This window comes from Nannospalax galili, unplaced genomic scaffold (assembly GCF_000622305.1).
Source record: "Nannospalax galili isolate Female #2095 unplaced genomic scaffold, S.galili_v1.0 scaffold220, whole genome shotgun sequence".
Lineage (NCBI taxonomy): Eukaryota > Metazoa > Chordata > Mammalia > Rodentia > Spalacidae > Nannospalax > Nannospalax galili.
Window position 1 is genome coordinate 803,793 of NW_008347891.1, and position 14,955 is coordinate 818,747.

Genomic DNA, 14,955 nt, shown 5'->3' on the forward strand with positions numbered 1-14,955 from the left:
AATCAATCATCAATCAATCGGTCAATCAAGGCTCAGCAACCCAAGCACAGCTTTCATGAGCTATGTAGCACTGAAAAAGAAGTGGGTGGACTTGTTTATACCCAAGACAGTGAATGAAACGGTGCTGCTCCCCGCTTTACAATATGGGGGGTTTCTAGATATTCCTTGACACTAATGCACACTGCATGAAGGTTTGTATGTTCTAAACATCATAATGGGTTTCGTGATGACATTGTCACACATGTCTGTCATGCACCACCCCCTCTTCTCCCATTGGGCTCCTTCACTCCAAGTAATCTCCTTCCTACTTTCAAGTCTATCTTAATATTTTATTTATTTATTGTCTTATGAATGTTTTGCTTGCATGTGTGTAGGCACATCTGTGTCATGCAATGCCCTCAGAGGTAAGAAGAGGGCATTAGATCCCCTGGAACTGAAGTTACAGATGGTTGTTAGTGCCATGTGAGTGCTGGGAATAGAACCTGGGTCCTCTGCAAGAGTAGCCAGTGCTCTTAACTGCTGAGCCATCACTCCAGGCCCTCAAATAATTTTTAATGTCTATATATATGAGAGAAAACATGACACACAAAGACCTAATTTATTTCATCTTCAGTTATGAACCTGGTAATAATTTCAATAACATGTCCCACAGGTTGCCATGGATGTTGGGTAAATAGAATACTAGATTAAAAGTATAATTATACCCCCACAGCATCACTTCAAACTCACGATGTGGATTTGTTCCCTAATATTTCTAGCTAGAATAGTTAGAAATGCCAACTTTTAGGGGTCTTCTCAAAAGCTCTCAGAAGGAGACTTCTGAAGAGTTTCAATATATAGTACCCAAATCCCAGTGGGGTAAGTTTCAACAAATAGAATATGCCATTGAAAAAATGAATAAAAGTTGGAAACTCCACTCTCAAGTGCAATCTCAAAATATTTTTTAGATTAATCATAGCTTCCTTTGTTTTTCCTAAATCCCATGGACATATTACAAGGTACCAAAAACCAGGACCTAAACAGTAACAACAGTAACAGAAACAACTGGGCATAAAACTCAACTGTGGTCCAAATGTTTGTGTCCTCCCAAAACTCCTGTCATTAATTTTTTTCTAGTTGGTATACAAAATATGGGTTTCATCATGACATTTTTATGCATGCAAATCATTGAACCTGGCTCAGTTCATCTCTCAAAGGACTAGGGATGTAGCTCAGCAGTAGAGCACTTGACCTACCTGTGCAAGGCCCTGGTTTATCCTCAACACTAAAAGAGGAGACAATTCCAAAACTCATCCACTGGATTCCTAACACCCAAGGTGTTAGGTATGAAGGGGCTGAATCTTTGGGGCACTTCAAACCCAAGAGCAGAGTCCTATGAATGGGATGGGCACCGTTATAAAACAGGTCTGAGAGATCTCAGTCACTCCTGTGATCCATATAAGGTCATGGTAAGAAGGTACCATCTGAAGAGGGAACTGACAAAACTCTGAATCTGCCTTCATGTTGGACATCCCAGCCCGAGGAACTGGGAGGAATGTACATTTGTTGTTTATAAGCCATGCAGTATCTGGGGTTTTCATTACAGCAGCCAGAGCAGACTAACCCAGTCCAAGAAGGAAAACTGGGTCAACAGTGTGGGATCCTACGACATGTGCCTTTGAACCACTCCACATGGCACCATCTATCCTCAAGATTACTACACAGAAATGTGTGTGGAGATCAGTCTAGGAAACACTTTAATTTGTTTTTAGTTTTTGTTGACTCCTTTTTTTTTTTTTTTTTTTTTTTTTTTTTGTCTTTTTGAAGCAGGGTCTCCCTGTAGCCCCAGCTGTCCTGGAGCTCACTATGTAGACCAGGCTGGCCTTGAACTCACAAAGATCTGCCTGCCTCTGCCTCCCAAGTGTTGGGACTACAGGCATGTGCCACTACGCCTGGCTTTGTTGAATCCTTGTTTGCTCACAAAACCATCATATAAACTGAACTTGGGGGCAGATGCCTACCTGGGCTGTGTAGCAAGTTCAAAGTCAGCCTGGGCAACCTAAACCTTGTTTTAATATAAGATAAACAAGGGCTAAGGGTGTAGCTCCATGGTAGAGTACTTACCTAGCATCCCTAAGGCTCTGAGTTCAAGCCCCAGCACTGAAAAACAATCACACACATGAATACAGATGGAGGTAAGTTTACACTAAGCACCTGATTTTGCTCAGTGAGTAACTCCAGGTCCTCTGTTCTTAATGCTCATATTTAAACCACTGTAATTACTTTAACATTTCTGGTTTCTTCATGTATTCTGTAAAAATACATGCGGCCATACGACATTCTCACCTCGACTTGATCCCATTTCATTTCTACAACTTTCTGTCCTGTTTTCGGTTGCCAGGTTGGCAGGGTCACGGTTGCCTGAGAGCGGGGCAGGATTACGTCCGGCTCCTGAGTGGCGGGGATAGGTCGAAGCTGTCTGGGTGCCACCGACTCGGTCCAGCCAGAAGCTGGAATGCTGGGAAGTGGCTGTTCGCAGTTGAGACCCCCATAGCCCTCATTGCAGAGGCAGAGGTAGCTGCTGCTGCTGCTGCTGCTGGAGCTGGGGCTGCTGGGGCTGGAGCTGCTGCTGCTGGGGCTGCCGCTGCTGCAGTTGCCATGGTGACAAGGGTTGCTGGTGCAAGGATCTGCAACAAACTGAAATCAGACCATAAATGGGTCAATTATTCCTTTACAAGGCAGGTATTGCTAGTGCTGGGAGATTAGCTCCAGGGCTCACAGCTCTTGTTCACTTGAAAAGTCCATTCCTCTGGAGCATATGACCTTGTGCTTTAAGGTCATCCAGCAGTAACCTGATCGCACACAGCAGGGGCTCCCCAAGGGGAGCACAATGGAGAACAGCCTGAGTTCCAAACCCTGAATCACAGGGACTTCAAGAACTTGTCATTTAGGTTTTTTAGGACAAAAAGACAATTTAAAAATGAGGTTCATTAGAAAAGACTTCGATGTCAGCCACCAGTCACAACAAATGGTATTAGGAATCTAAAATGGATGAACCCTTTCACACCCTGGACCTCTGTAAAGTTTCTGCATTAGAAATCACCGCCCAATTTCTGATTCACCTGTATCTCACAGCTTCCTTTAAGCAGCTCTTTAAGGTGATGTTATTGAATTCGTGGTCTGTAGAGCCATGCGTTCCTGTAACAGTCATTGACTAGAAGACAGCATGGTCAGAAATTAGCAGAATTGTATGAAATTGACCTTATTATTTTGAAGGATGATGATGGGGCCTCACTGCATAGGGAGAATGAAAGTTGAGTTATATGTCTTTACATTATGTCCATGTTGACCTCTGAGTCCTTAACTATTGACCTCTGAAGGGTCATTTGCTGGTACTTGGGGACACACTACAGACAGTGGCACAGGGCCTGTTCCTGTGCAGAAGGTACAGGGTTGGGACGTACAGTCAGTGCTGTTCAGTTACAATTTGTCTCTGTGCTGAAGGAAAAATTAGATCTTAACTGCTATGGCCTGGCTTCTCTGAACTGACTGTAGAAGATGGCCTTCACTTGCAGAGTCAACGTCACAGAAAGGGGCCTCAGCTCCCTTGTTCAAATGCATTCACACAAGCACATGTGGCTAGCATGCTACATGGCAACATGACTATCCTGCTAACAAGGCTCATCAAACAATCTCCAACAGACCCTTACTCCGGAGTAACAGGGGAATGGGATTGACGTAAATGGAAATCTAAAAATACGTGAATGATACCTTATCGCTCAGTGATTTCTTCTCAGAATCTCTACGAGTCAATGGGTTAGTCTTGGAAGAGAATATTGAAACAGTCAATAACTTAAAATATTTACAACCTATAGACTTGGTAGAAAACCCACACTCCTTTCAAAGAAGATGCATCCCTCCCCGATCTGTCCTCTCCCTACTTTCCAAGCTCTACCCCTCCCATCAACCTTCTGGCACCTCCTTTCTGGACTACATGTCCCAAGTCATTTCCACCTCAGGCCCTTGCACCTGCTGGCCCACTGCCTGGGCTGCCCATCTCCCAGACTCTGACTCTCACCTTCATTGCATTCCGTTCTCTACCCAAGTGTCACTTTCTCCCAGAAGATGTCCCTCACCATTCTCAAAGAATCCTTGTTTCTCTGTCCCACAAAAAAGCTCAGCTCTGTGAATGAGGGACCCCAAATGCTCTACTTATTGCTGTTTCCAACATGTCAAAAGAAATGATGGGGCTTTTTTAAATGTTGAAAGAAATAGACATGGGTAGATTGATTGATACTTGGACAGCAAGTGATGGGGGGTGGGAACTGCGTGTTTAGTCACGATGTTAGCTCATTTCTAATTTATTTTTAGGAAGGCCTTGTGGATGAGTGTCACCTCAAGAATAATTTGACAAGAAGACGAATTAATTTAATTAGCTACAACAAAGGGGACAATTACAGCTATGTTTCTGAAATCAACTTTTAAATAATCTAAGGATGACTTAGTCACAAATAAAAATTTTAATATGTGCACAAAAAGCAGAAATACACTTAAATCAGAATGGCTCAATACAAAAATTAATTCTTGAAACTGATACAGCCTCAAACAGCTGAGTAAACTGGCATTGTCAAGGTGAAGACTGCCATTCTGGGGACAAAGAGGCCCTGGGCTCCGTCACTGCTGAGACATTTCACCCTCTAAGAGGCCCCAGCTCCTCACAGAAGCATGAAGCCCAGCACAGTCAATGACCTCCAAAGAAACCTCCAAGCATGTGTACTGACCTCTCCTATGAAAGGTTACCTGGCATACAGTCACCTGGTGTGAGCAGGTATGAGACCACCAGGCATGAGGCCACCAAGTGTGAGGCCTCCAGATGTGAGGTCACTAGGTGTGAGGTCACCAAGTGTGAGGCCACCAGGTGTAAGGCCACCAGGCATGAGGTCACCTGGCGTGAGGTCAACAGGTATGAGGCCACCATGTGTGACACCTACAGGTCCCCTTACATGGCCACTCAGAGCTCCAGAAAAACATTACACACATCTCCCTTGTCCTCAAAACAGCCTGTATCACTGACCCATATCACCACTGGGATGTGGAAGGCTCACCACAGACACTAATGACTTCCCCAACACAGAACCATGGGTTTTATATCAAATTATTATCATGAACCGAAGTCCCTGTGTAACAGGCAAAGGGTAAGGGTTGTATCTCTTCAGATAACAAAAATGAACAAGGATAAAATGCAACAAACATCACCTTAAATGTGGTTTTGGTTCATTTTTGTGTGTCTCTATCTGTGTGTGTGCAGGTTATGTGTGTGTGTAGGTAGATATGTGAGTGCAGGCAGATATGTGTGTACACAAGTGTAGAGGTCAGAGGTTACCATCAGGATCTTCTCAGTCACTCTCCATTTATGTTTTCAGACAGGGTCTCTCACTGACCCTGGAGTTCACCAATTTGCTGAGACTGGCTGGCCAGTGATCCCCAGTGACCCTTCTGTCTCTGCCCTCTCAGTGCTGGGGTTGCAGACACAAGCCACCACACATGGTTTGGGTGCTTGGGATCCAAACTCTGGTCCTTTTGCTTGCGTGGCTGGCACTTTATCCACTGAGCAATCTCCCAGCCCTCAAATGTACTTTTAGAATGAAGACAGGGCAAGGGTAATGCTCAGTGGGTGTTGGCTGTGAGTGTCCAGTGTGGTTGGAACTGTTCCGGGTCTGGTAATCAATGCTAAAAGCACAAACTACCATCAAATCTGCCATGCAGAGCTCACACTTAGTAACGCAGTACTGAGAACGAGTCCCACCTGCCATCCACTGCGGACAGCCACATGCTGGCAGTGTGCATGCCTCTAAGATGGGCACGTTCGTTCTGGTTTTGCAGCTGATGCTTGGTGATGTGAAGCACATGACTGACTCAGAGAAGTCCAAGTCCTTATGGAGTCTGACCCACCTATGTGGTCTGCCCACCTGCTCTGGGGCCTCACCCTCTAGCCCTTCCCTCCCTTGGCTGGCCCCAAACACACTAACCCGCCCGTGGCTTCTCCAGCCCTCTAGGCACTGCCCTACCTCAGACCCTTTACGCTGGCCATCTCTCAGCCTGGAAAGTCTTAATTCTTGAGGCAACTCTGAGCCTCCTGTGAGTCTTTGCTTAGTACCATCTTCCAAAGAGTATGCTGCCAAGCACCCTCTTTAACAGCGCAGTCTGCACCCCTTGCCCCTGTGACACTTCCTCCTGGGAACCCTAACCCTAACCCTAGTATCTTCTATATGCAAAAGCATGTATTTATTTTACGTTTTCCCCTACTGTGAAGTCATAATCGTTTCTTGTCTATTTTGTTTGCTTAGATGTCCCTGGTTCCCAGAGCTGCTGAGCAAGGGACGGAGTTGGGGACGCTGCTCAAGAAGCTGCTATAGGGCCTGTGGTAGGTGAAATGGGGGGAGCCAGAACACCACAAAGGCGTTAGTAGTGCTGAGTAACACTAAATCTGCTGTGGAAGTGAGGAGTCTTCATACGCCCGGACCCAGGTTGAGCCAGCACAGTGTGGAGCCTGAGAATGAGAAGGATGGGGGCTTGGGGAGAGCACGCAGCAGAAAATTGGGCCCTGCTTTGTCCTCATAGGCCAGTTCCGAGCCACTTAGTGAAGCTGGTGACCACAAGCTCTAAACAGAGCTGGGTGGCAAAGGGCGGGTCCCCAGGTAGTGCCTAATGTGCCATAACCAACTATCAGTCTCACCAGGTAAGGGAATGGAAGGGAAGATATCATAAAAGTCAACAATGGCATGAGGGCTGCTGGGGGAGTAGCATAGATAAGGGACACACACACACACACACACACACACACACACACAGCATGGGATTGGACTCTATATCCACTGTATCTTTTTGCTTTCCAATCTCTGCCCTCCCCTTTCTCAGAGAAGGACTCTGTCCCTGAGCACTCTGTCCTGGAGCTACCAGGGCTGTGTGGGAGTCTCTTTGCAGACAGGTTGTCCTCTGCTGTGTGTCTGTGATCCTTGCTCAGTTCCCTCAGACTGTGAAGCAGAGTGGTGGCATGGAAGACCAGGTGAAATGCTCTCAGTGAAGGAAAGAGGCAATGGCCACAAACTGAACTGTCCATCTCTAATGGGACCCAGGATATGGATAATGTAGTGGAGCATGCACAGTCATAGAGGCACACGCATACAGAAATGCACACACAGGCATACACACAGACACATAGAGACATACAAGACATAGGACAGAAGACACAGAAACATAGGAACACACACAGACACACACATACAGAAACACACAGTCATGCAGATAGAGAAACACACAGACACACACTCGAAGATGTACACAGAGACACACACAAAGATACACACAGACATACAGAGGCACACATGCATAAACACACAGAGACACACACAGAGACATTCACAGATACACTTAGACACACAGAGACATTCACAGATACACTTAGACACACAGAGGCACACACAGAAAGCACACGTGCACAGAGGAATACAGCTGTGTAACCATTTCCTCGAGATTTAAACTCCCTCCTAGAAGGAAGAGGGAGGTGGACAGGAAACAAATGAAGCAAAGGGTGCAGGAAGCAAAGAAAACTTACAAGGCTCAGAAGCTCTTGAAAATTCCAAGCTTCCCAAAGCTCCTCCCTGAGGCTACACAAGCAGTTACAGTGGCTAGGAGAGACTCTAGGAATGGCTGAGCTGCCTGCATGTTGTGTAGGGAGTTGCAGAGACACAACCTTCATGAGTGTTCAGCAATGCCAGGGTGAGCTTTTCAGTGATCCGGCTGCCTACGCTTGTGTTAATAACCCTCTGCTCCTGGAAGGCGCCCCAGTAAACTCCTTGGCTCAAGCTAGACTTAAGCAGAATGAGTTCAGTCTCCTATCTGGAATGAAGAGATGTTTGTTCACATCCCTAGGAACAGTCACATAACACACACACACACAGGTGTGTACATATGGACACACACAGAGACACACACATACAGAAGCATACAGAAATACACATACACACATGATGCATATAGGCACACAGCAACACAGAGGCACACACAGAGATATGTACACATAAAGGCACATATAGATATACAGATGAACACAGAGATATCTACAGAGGTACACACAGACACACAAAGGCACGCACATGGATATGCACTGACATATAGAGGTACACACAGATACAAAGAGACACACAAAAGTACACCCAAATACAGAGATACACAAAAGTCACACAGATACAGAGGCATACCCAGAGATACATCCAGACATACATGGTACACATAAAAATACCCACAGACACACCGAGGCACACCCACATACAGGTTGGCATACAGAGATACACCCAGACACACAAAGGCACACATAGAGATACACACAGACACAAATCCAGGCACACAGAGATACACACAGACACAAGCCCAGGCACAAAGAGGCACACACAGACACATATAAGGCATACAAGAGTCAGACACATACAGAAGCACCATGCAGATACACTCAGGCAGAGGCCCAGGCATACAGAAACATACACACACACACACACACACACACACACACACAGATGCACCCAGGTGCACAGAGGCACAGAGACACACAGGCTGGGATGCAAAGCCTGAGCTCTACCGACTGCGGGATCAAGGTTCCTGTTTTTGGCCATTGTATCCTAACGCATCCTGCTTCGCTCACAAAGGCAACTATCTTCCATGATGTTTGTCAACAATTGAGACTGACTTCATGGAAAAGCTGTCTGCCTTCTCATGGCTACACATGAGATAGAGTGCAACACTTAATCTTCAAACAAAATCCTGGAGTCAGAAGCACTTGTAAGTCCCGATTTTCTGTACACCATTTATGGAGATTCTTGTTGACGTTTCTACCCTATCTCACAGGGGGAAGTCCTGTTTAGAGGTCACTGCTGCTCTTGAATCCTATTAAGTCTGAACTATAAGCAGGGACTAACCAATGCGTCAAAGTGTATAATGAGGCAATGCATCCTAATTAATAGCCCTGAAACAAGGAATACTCAAAACCCAATGGTGACACTTTATAGCTATAACTTCTCCTTCCTAGTGATCAAGTTTTTACAATGCTGACTATACTAAGGGATACAGAGGGATCCAATGGGTTCATGGTTTTCTGCTTACGGTAACCAGCAGCCTCATTTATTAAATGCTGTATGTTTGCTGCTTCAGATTACTTCATCTACATAAGTCAAAGTTTTTCACATCATAGAACTAACCTGAAATTAGTCTTTTCACATTTTTCTTGGACTTGTTTACCTGTGTCACTACAACCAAGTTATATGCTCCAACCAAGAGTATTTGTGGGGACTTACGGTTCGTAGCAGAGTGTAGGAAGCTAGACCTGAGCAAAGGTGACTGCCAACGCCCAAGACAGTTGCTGAGTGACATGTTAATTATGTCGTGTTAATTGTGTCTTCCTTTCTTAAACCATCAATGTTCCAATGCTACCAATGTTTCTGCCAATTCCTATATGCTCTGCAGCATACAAACAGAAGCATGGAAAGTCAAACTTGAATCAATACAAAAAATTATATAGGTGTGGTGTGTGTGTGAGAGAGAGAGGGAGGGGAGAGAGAGAGAGAGAGAGAGAGAGAGAGAGAGAGCCCATTTCCAATCATTAGCTATTATAGGTGAGCATGAGTAAGCTGTGTTGTCTGGGGATGGGGAATGAGGGGGGGGTGCACATCCATACCTTCCCAGGAGCTCCTTCTGTAACAGCGTAAGGACTGTGGGCTTTTTTCCTGCACTTTTACAGAAAATTCAATACGTTAATGAGTAATTCATGTGACACCCATCTGGCCCCTATTACGTTCTGGGTAGGGTTCCTGAAAGAAAGATCAAGAAAGTGACTAAAGCCCAGTATCAGCCCTCAGAGAGGCCTCAGTCAATGGAAGAGTCAGGCTCATACCCAGACGAACTCTCCATTATTCGTCCTGCATACACCACATAACTGCAAGAATGATTTGTTGATTGAGTCAAAGTCTTCCTATATGGAACTAACTTTGAAGTTTTGAAGCTCAGAGAATGACTTTGATCATTAGATATGCACTGAGATTATGACCAAATCTTTATTTTTTATTTTAAGTCTATGAGTGTTTTGTCTGCATGTGTGTAAGTGAGCCATGTGCATGCAATGCCTTGGTGGCCAGAAAAGGATGTCAGAGTCCCTGAAACTGGACTTATGGGCAATTGTTAGCCATAATATGGTGCTGAGAACCAAACTCAGATCTTCTACAAGAGCAACCAGTGCTCTTAACTGCTGAGCTATCTCTTTAGCCCCTATGACAAGGTCTTGGAAGCAGCTTCTCCATATGAAGAATGGTGACAAGCAGGCACAAGACCCCTGTAAACTCTATCAGACAAAAACCAGCATTGAACTGGGAAAATGGGCAGGAGGCCACAACTTTGACAAGGAACTATTGGCAGCTGATCACTGCTGGGTAAGGGAGAGCTGATCTTTAACGGAGTAACACTAGACAGGCTGAACAGGCTCCAGTGGATGAACTCACACTGGATTTTTATATAGAATTGCACTCGAGTTTAACCACAGCCACCTGTTTCTGCGCTGACTACCTCTGCTCTACTCCAGCAATCCAGTGGCTGCCACAAAGACAAACCCATCAGATGTGTCAACCTTCTGACATTGCAACACAACATTGTCATTTACAAAGTCCACTATGCAACTGTGGTTTTTTTTTAAGTTACAAAAATACATCTCAAATGATTTAAGAAAGTTTATGATTTTGTGTTGGCCACATTTATGACTATTCTTTTTTAATATTTTATTATTTTTTTATGTATCTGAGTGCATTTCACGTATGTGTACCTGTGTTGTGCAGTGCCCTCAGAGGTCAGAAAAGGGCATCAGATCCCCTGGAACTGGAGATACGGTCAGTTGTTACCCACTATGTGGGTGCTGGGAACCAAACCCAGGTCCTCTGCAAGAGCACTCAGTGCTCTTAACCACTGAGCAATCTTTCTGATAGGTTAAAAAGTTGGCGGAGAACGAGCGAATGGAGGTGAGGCAGCAAGACACAGATAAAACTCTCAGCGGGATAGAGCTTTATTTCTCACGGGACATGTTCCCTTCAACTTTTTACCTATCACTTTCCAGTTCCATTTATGACTATTCTTGATTGAACTCACTTGATAAATATTGATTACCTATCTCTAGCCAGCTTCAATCCCTCTTCAAGACTGTACAGAGCTCAGACTCACAAAAGGAAGAAGACAGGCAAAGTTAGCTAAGAAGACATCACAGAAGAAATCATCTTGAAGAAAGACATGGGGATACTTGATATCAACACCAGCTTTTTTCTCCTCCTCACCCAATTCCGTCATTAAGCAGGCATGTACCAAATGATTAAATATCAGAACTTTTCCAACACAACTTACTAGAACACTGTTCTAATCATGATGGCGTCAGGAAATCCAGTAGAATGAATCTTGGCACTGGGACAAAAACACACCTAGATCAGCCACCAGGACATGTGCTGTTTCCATGGGAGAAATGTGGAAATCCTCCCATGCTCTCTCACCTAGCAACTCAACTAAAGGGAGACAAATGACAGTCCTTTTAGAGGCTAAACACAGAAACAGTTAAAACCCTAGCAGAGGTTGGAGAGGGAAGGACCAAGACCTCCCAAAATAGCCAGAGAGTGCCTCTTTACAGCAGCCAGCTAGGAGAGGGGGATCACAACAAACACGGCTCCAGTACCAGAGTTAAGAGCTATGGGAGATTGAAAGTGAGCAGCTGCCATTCTTAGGTACCATGACTAGACAGAGAAAGCCTGCGTTCCACTCTCAAGTGACAAGGAAGGGACCTTACGGCTAGGCGTCTTCAAAAGGGACAGCCATGGCGTCTAGTGACCTTTCACTTCTTCACAGTGCATTGCTGTGCTGACGGTAGGAATCGTATTGATTTTAACTATCATACCCCTGCTGAAAGACAAATGAACAATGTCAGGGTCCAACCGTTGTGGTATTTTTGTCTTGAAAAGAAATGTTTCCCACTTTCTTCAGTAAAGATCTCAACTACATTCTAACACCAACTGCTTTCCACAAGGAGCAAAAGAGAAAAACATCACTACCGTGTTAAGTGCCAGGAGCACGCTCAGCCAAGAACTGCAGCCCAAGAATTTGTTTCCCAAATCCAAACAATAAAAATATTCATTCACTTTCCTGAACCAGAAAGTACATCTTACTAAAACACTCAGCCCTGTGCTTGGATATGGTATGTGTGGGTGTGTGGGTGTGTGTGTATGTCTGCATTTTTTAGAGAGAGGGTTTCCGTATAGCCACAGCTATCCTGGAACTCTCTATGTAGACCAGGCTGACCATGGCCTCTATCTCCCTCTGCCTCCTGAGTTCTGAGCATACACCACCACACCTGGCTTCAGTTTGTCTTTATTTCCGTGTTAGGGACTCTTGATCTCCTCCTAAATGAGTCCAGGATTAAGCTGAGCAGTTCTGAGTTGACTTCCTGACTCTTGCCTGTGAGACAAACCACATTTGTAAGTAGGCTAAAAGGGTATTGGAAACAGAATTCAAACTTGTGACCATAACACCAACTCCTTAAAAATAACTTCTTACATGTCTAATTGCTTGCCTGCTTCTTTCTAGTATCTCTAGAACATATTGCCTTTAGAAGCCATCTTGAAATCACAGGCTGTTGCTGTAGTTTGGTCAACATTCAGAGAGTCATTCTGATGAATCTTTAAGCCCTGCTTGGCTGTTGAAATGTCAAAAAATCAAATGACACTTGCTTCAAAGACGTCCAGCCTCTGTCCCTTGTTTCTTCATTTGACTACACTGTCAGGGACAGCACCTAGCTACATCTGGCAGAGACACTAGGGGCCTCGTATGCAGTACTTTTCTTTCAGACACTAGAAGTCCAGTGTGAATCAGAAAATTAGAAAACTACTCTAGTGCATATAAAAACCAAATATACGGAAAACTTCTTTATGAGATCACAGTGTTGTGAGTCTAGGAAGCATGTCAACTTTTGTCTCCCAGCTGCTCAGGAAAAGAAACCTTCAGGCAAACTGAGAATTAGCCTTCCTATGACAACCATGTGGGCATCGCAACTATGCAGAAAAGGGGTCTTATTAAATTCAAAGTCCACCCAGACTGAAGACGTTCAGCACATAAGGAATAGAAAGGAACTTCTCGGGGCTGGAGAGATGGCTCAGTGGTGAAGAGCACTGCTACCCTTGAAGACCTGGGTTCAGGTCCCAGCACCCACATCAGGCACTTAACAACTGCCTGTAACTCCAGCTCCAGGGGATCTGACGCCCTTTTCTGACCTCCATGAGCACCTTGCTCATGTGCACAAAACCACAGACACACGCATATACACATACTTAAAAATAATTTTTTAAAAGAGAGGAATTTCTCAAACCTAATCAAGAATATCCACAAAAACCCTTCAGCCACCACACTATTGATTGGGAAATGATGAAAATTCTCTCTGAAGCAGAGAACAAAGCAAGGATGCTATGGTCACCATTTCTGTGAACATGGACTAAAGGCCCTAGTCTGTACAAAGAAACAAACATAAACAGGAGGTATGTGGATTAAACAGGAAAATAAGTGATAGTAATTCACAGACTATATAGTTGTGCATTCATGTAAGTTATTAGTATACGGAACTTTAGCAAGCTTGCTGGATACAAGGTGAAAATTTTAAAACGAGAAATAGGGCTGGCATGGGGGCTGGAGAATGGCTCAGCAGTTAGGAGCACTGACTGCTCTTGCAGATGACCCAAATTCAGTTCCCAGTACCCACATGGTAACTAAGAACTGTTTATAACTCCAGTTCCAGGGGTTCCAACGCCCTCTCCTGACCTCTATGGGCATTGCATGACACATCTGCACTTACATACATGCAGGCAATACACTCATACACATAAAATAATAAAGTTAAAAAAAAGGAAATATGATTGACAAAATGGCTCAGAGAGTAAAGGCACTGGCCACAAAAGCCTGATGACATGAATGTCATCCCTGTAGCCCACTGTGATGGAATAAGAATATGAGTACTGATTCCCAAAAGTTGTCTTTTGACTTCCACATAGGTGCCATCACACACACACACACACACACACACACACACACATGCACTCACACACACACCTGCACTCACACACATATCACATATACATACAATAATGATATTTTACAAGACAAGAAACCAATTATATCTTATGTACAGCCACAGTAATAATTTTTAGAAGTACTATTTATAATATTTCCCCCAAAATCAGATACTTAGGAAGAACTCAAGTCAAAGAAGTACATGGCCTCTGCAAAATGAATTTAAAAAATCACAGAACAGTGTTGATAGAAATTAGAAAAGATTAATAAATGGAGCAAGTCCTAGACATGGATTAGAACACTCATTATTACAAAGATTCAAATCTTTATGCTAAAGAATATGGTGGACGGGGGAGACAAGTCCACAGAACCACAGATAAGAGATTTGTATGGTTTTCTTCACAGAGATTACACGCAAATGGCCAATACATATAAGAAACCTTGCTCAAGTTTACCAGTACAGAAATACAAAGTACAATCACAATGGGAGGCCACTGTTTGTCTACTAGAATGACCAGCAATGTCGTACAAGGAGGGACAGCACAGTGGAAGGGTGTACTGTCACAAACACCTTGGGAGACTGGAGGGCCTCTGCCAAGGCTGAATGAGTGTCCACCCTGTGACCCAGAGATCAGTTCTTCTGCCTGATAGAAACACAAGCTGTGTACTAAGAGGAATACACAAAAACACTCATAGTACTACTGCTTGTCAGAGCCAAAACGTTGAAACCACCCATGTGTCCATCAAGAATAAATATGTATATGTACATATATATATATTAGTAAATTCATACCAAAAATGGTATATAGTCATAACAAAGAACTATAGCTACATGCAACCATTTGA

At 44.2% G+C, this 14,955-nt stretch overlaps 1 protein-coding gene across 2 annotated transcripts in view; it reads right to left on the minus strand.

Moving 5' to 3' along the window:
* The window catches only part of Dner (delta/notch like EGF repeat containing), a 384,891-nt gene that overhangs the window by 223,428 nt on the left and 146,508 nt on the right, over positions 1-14,955 (minus strand). For both annotated transcript variants that reach the window (XM_008844457.3, XM_029568995.1), the window contains exon 2: positions 2,326-2,676. In XM_008844457.3, the coding sequence (XP_008842679.1) occupies positions 2,326-2,676 (351 nt within the window). The remainder of the gene's footprint in view (positions 1-2,325; positions 2,677-14,955) is intronic.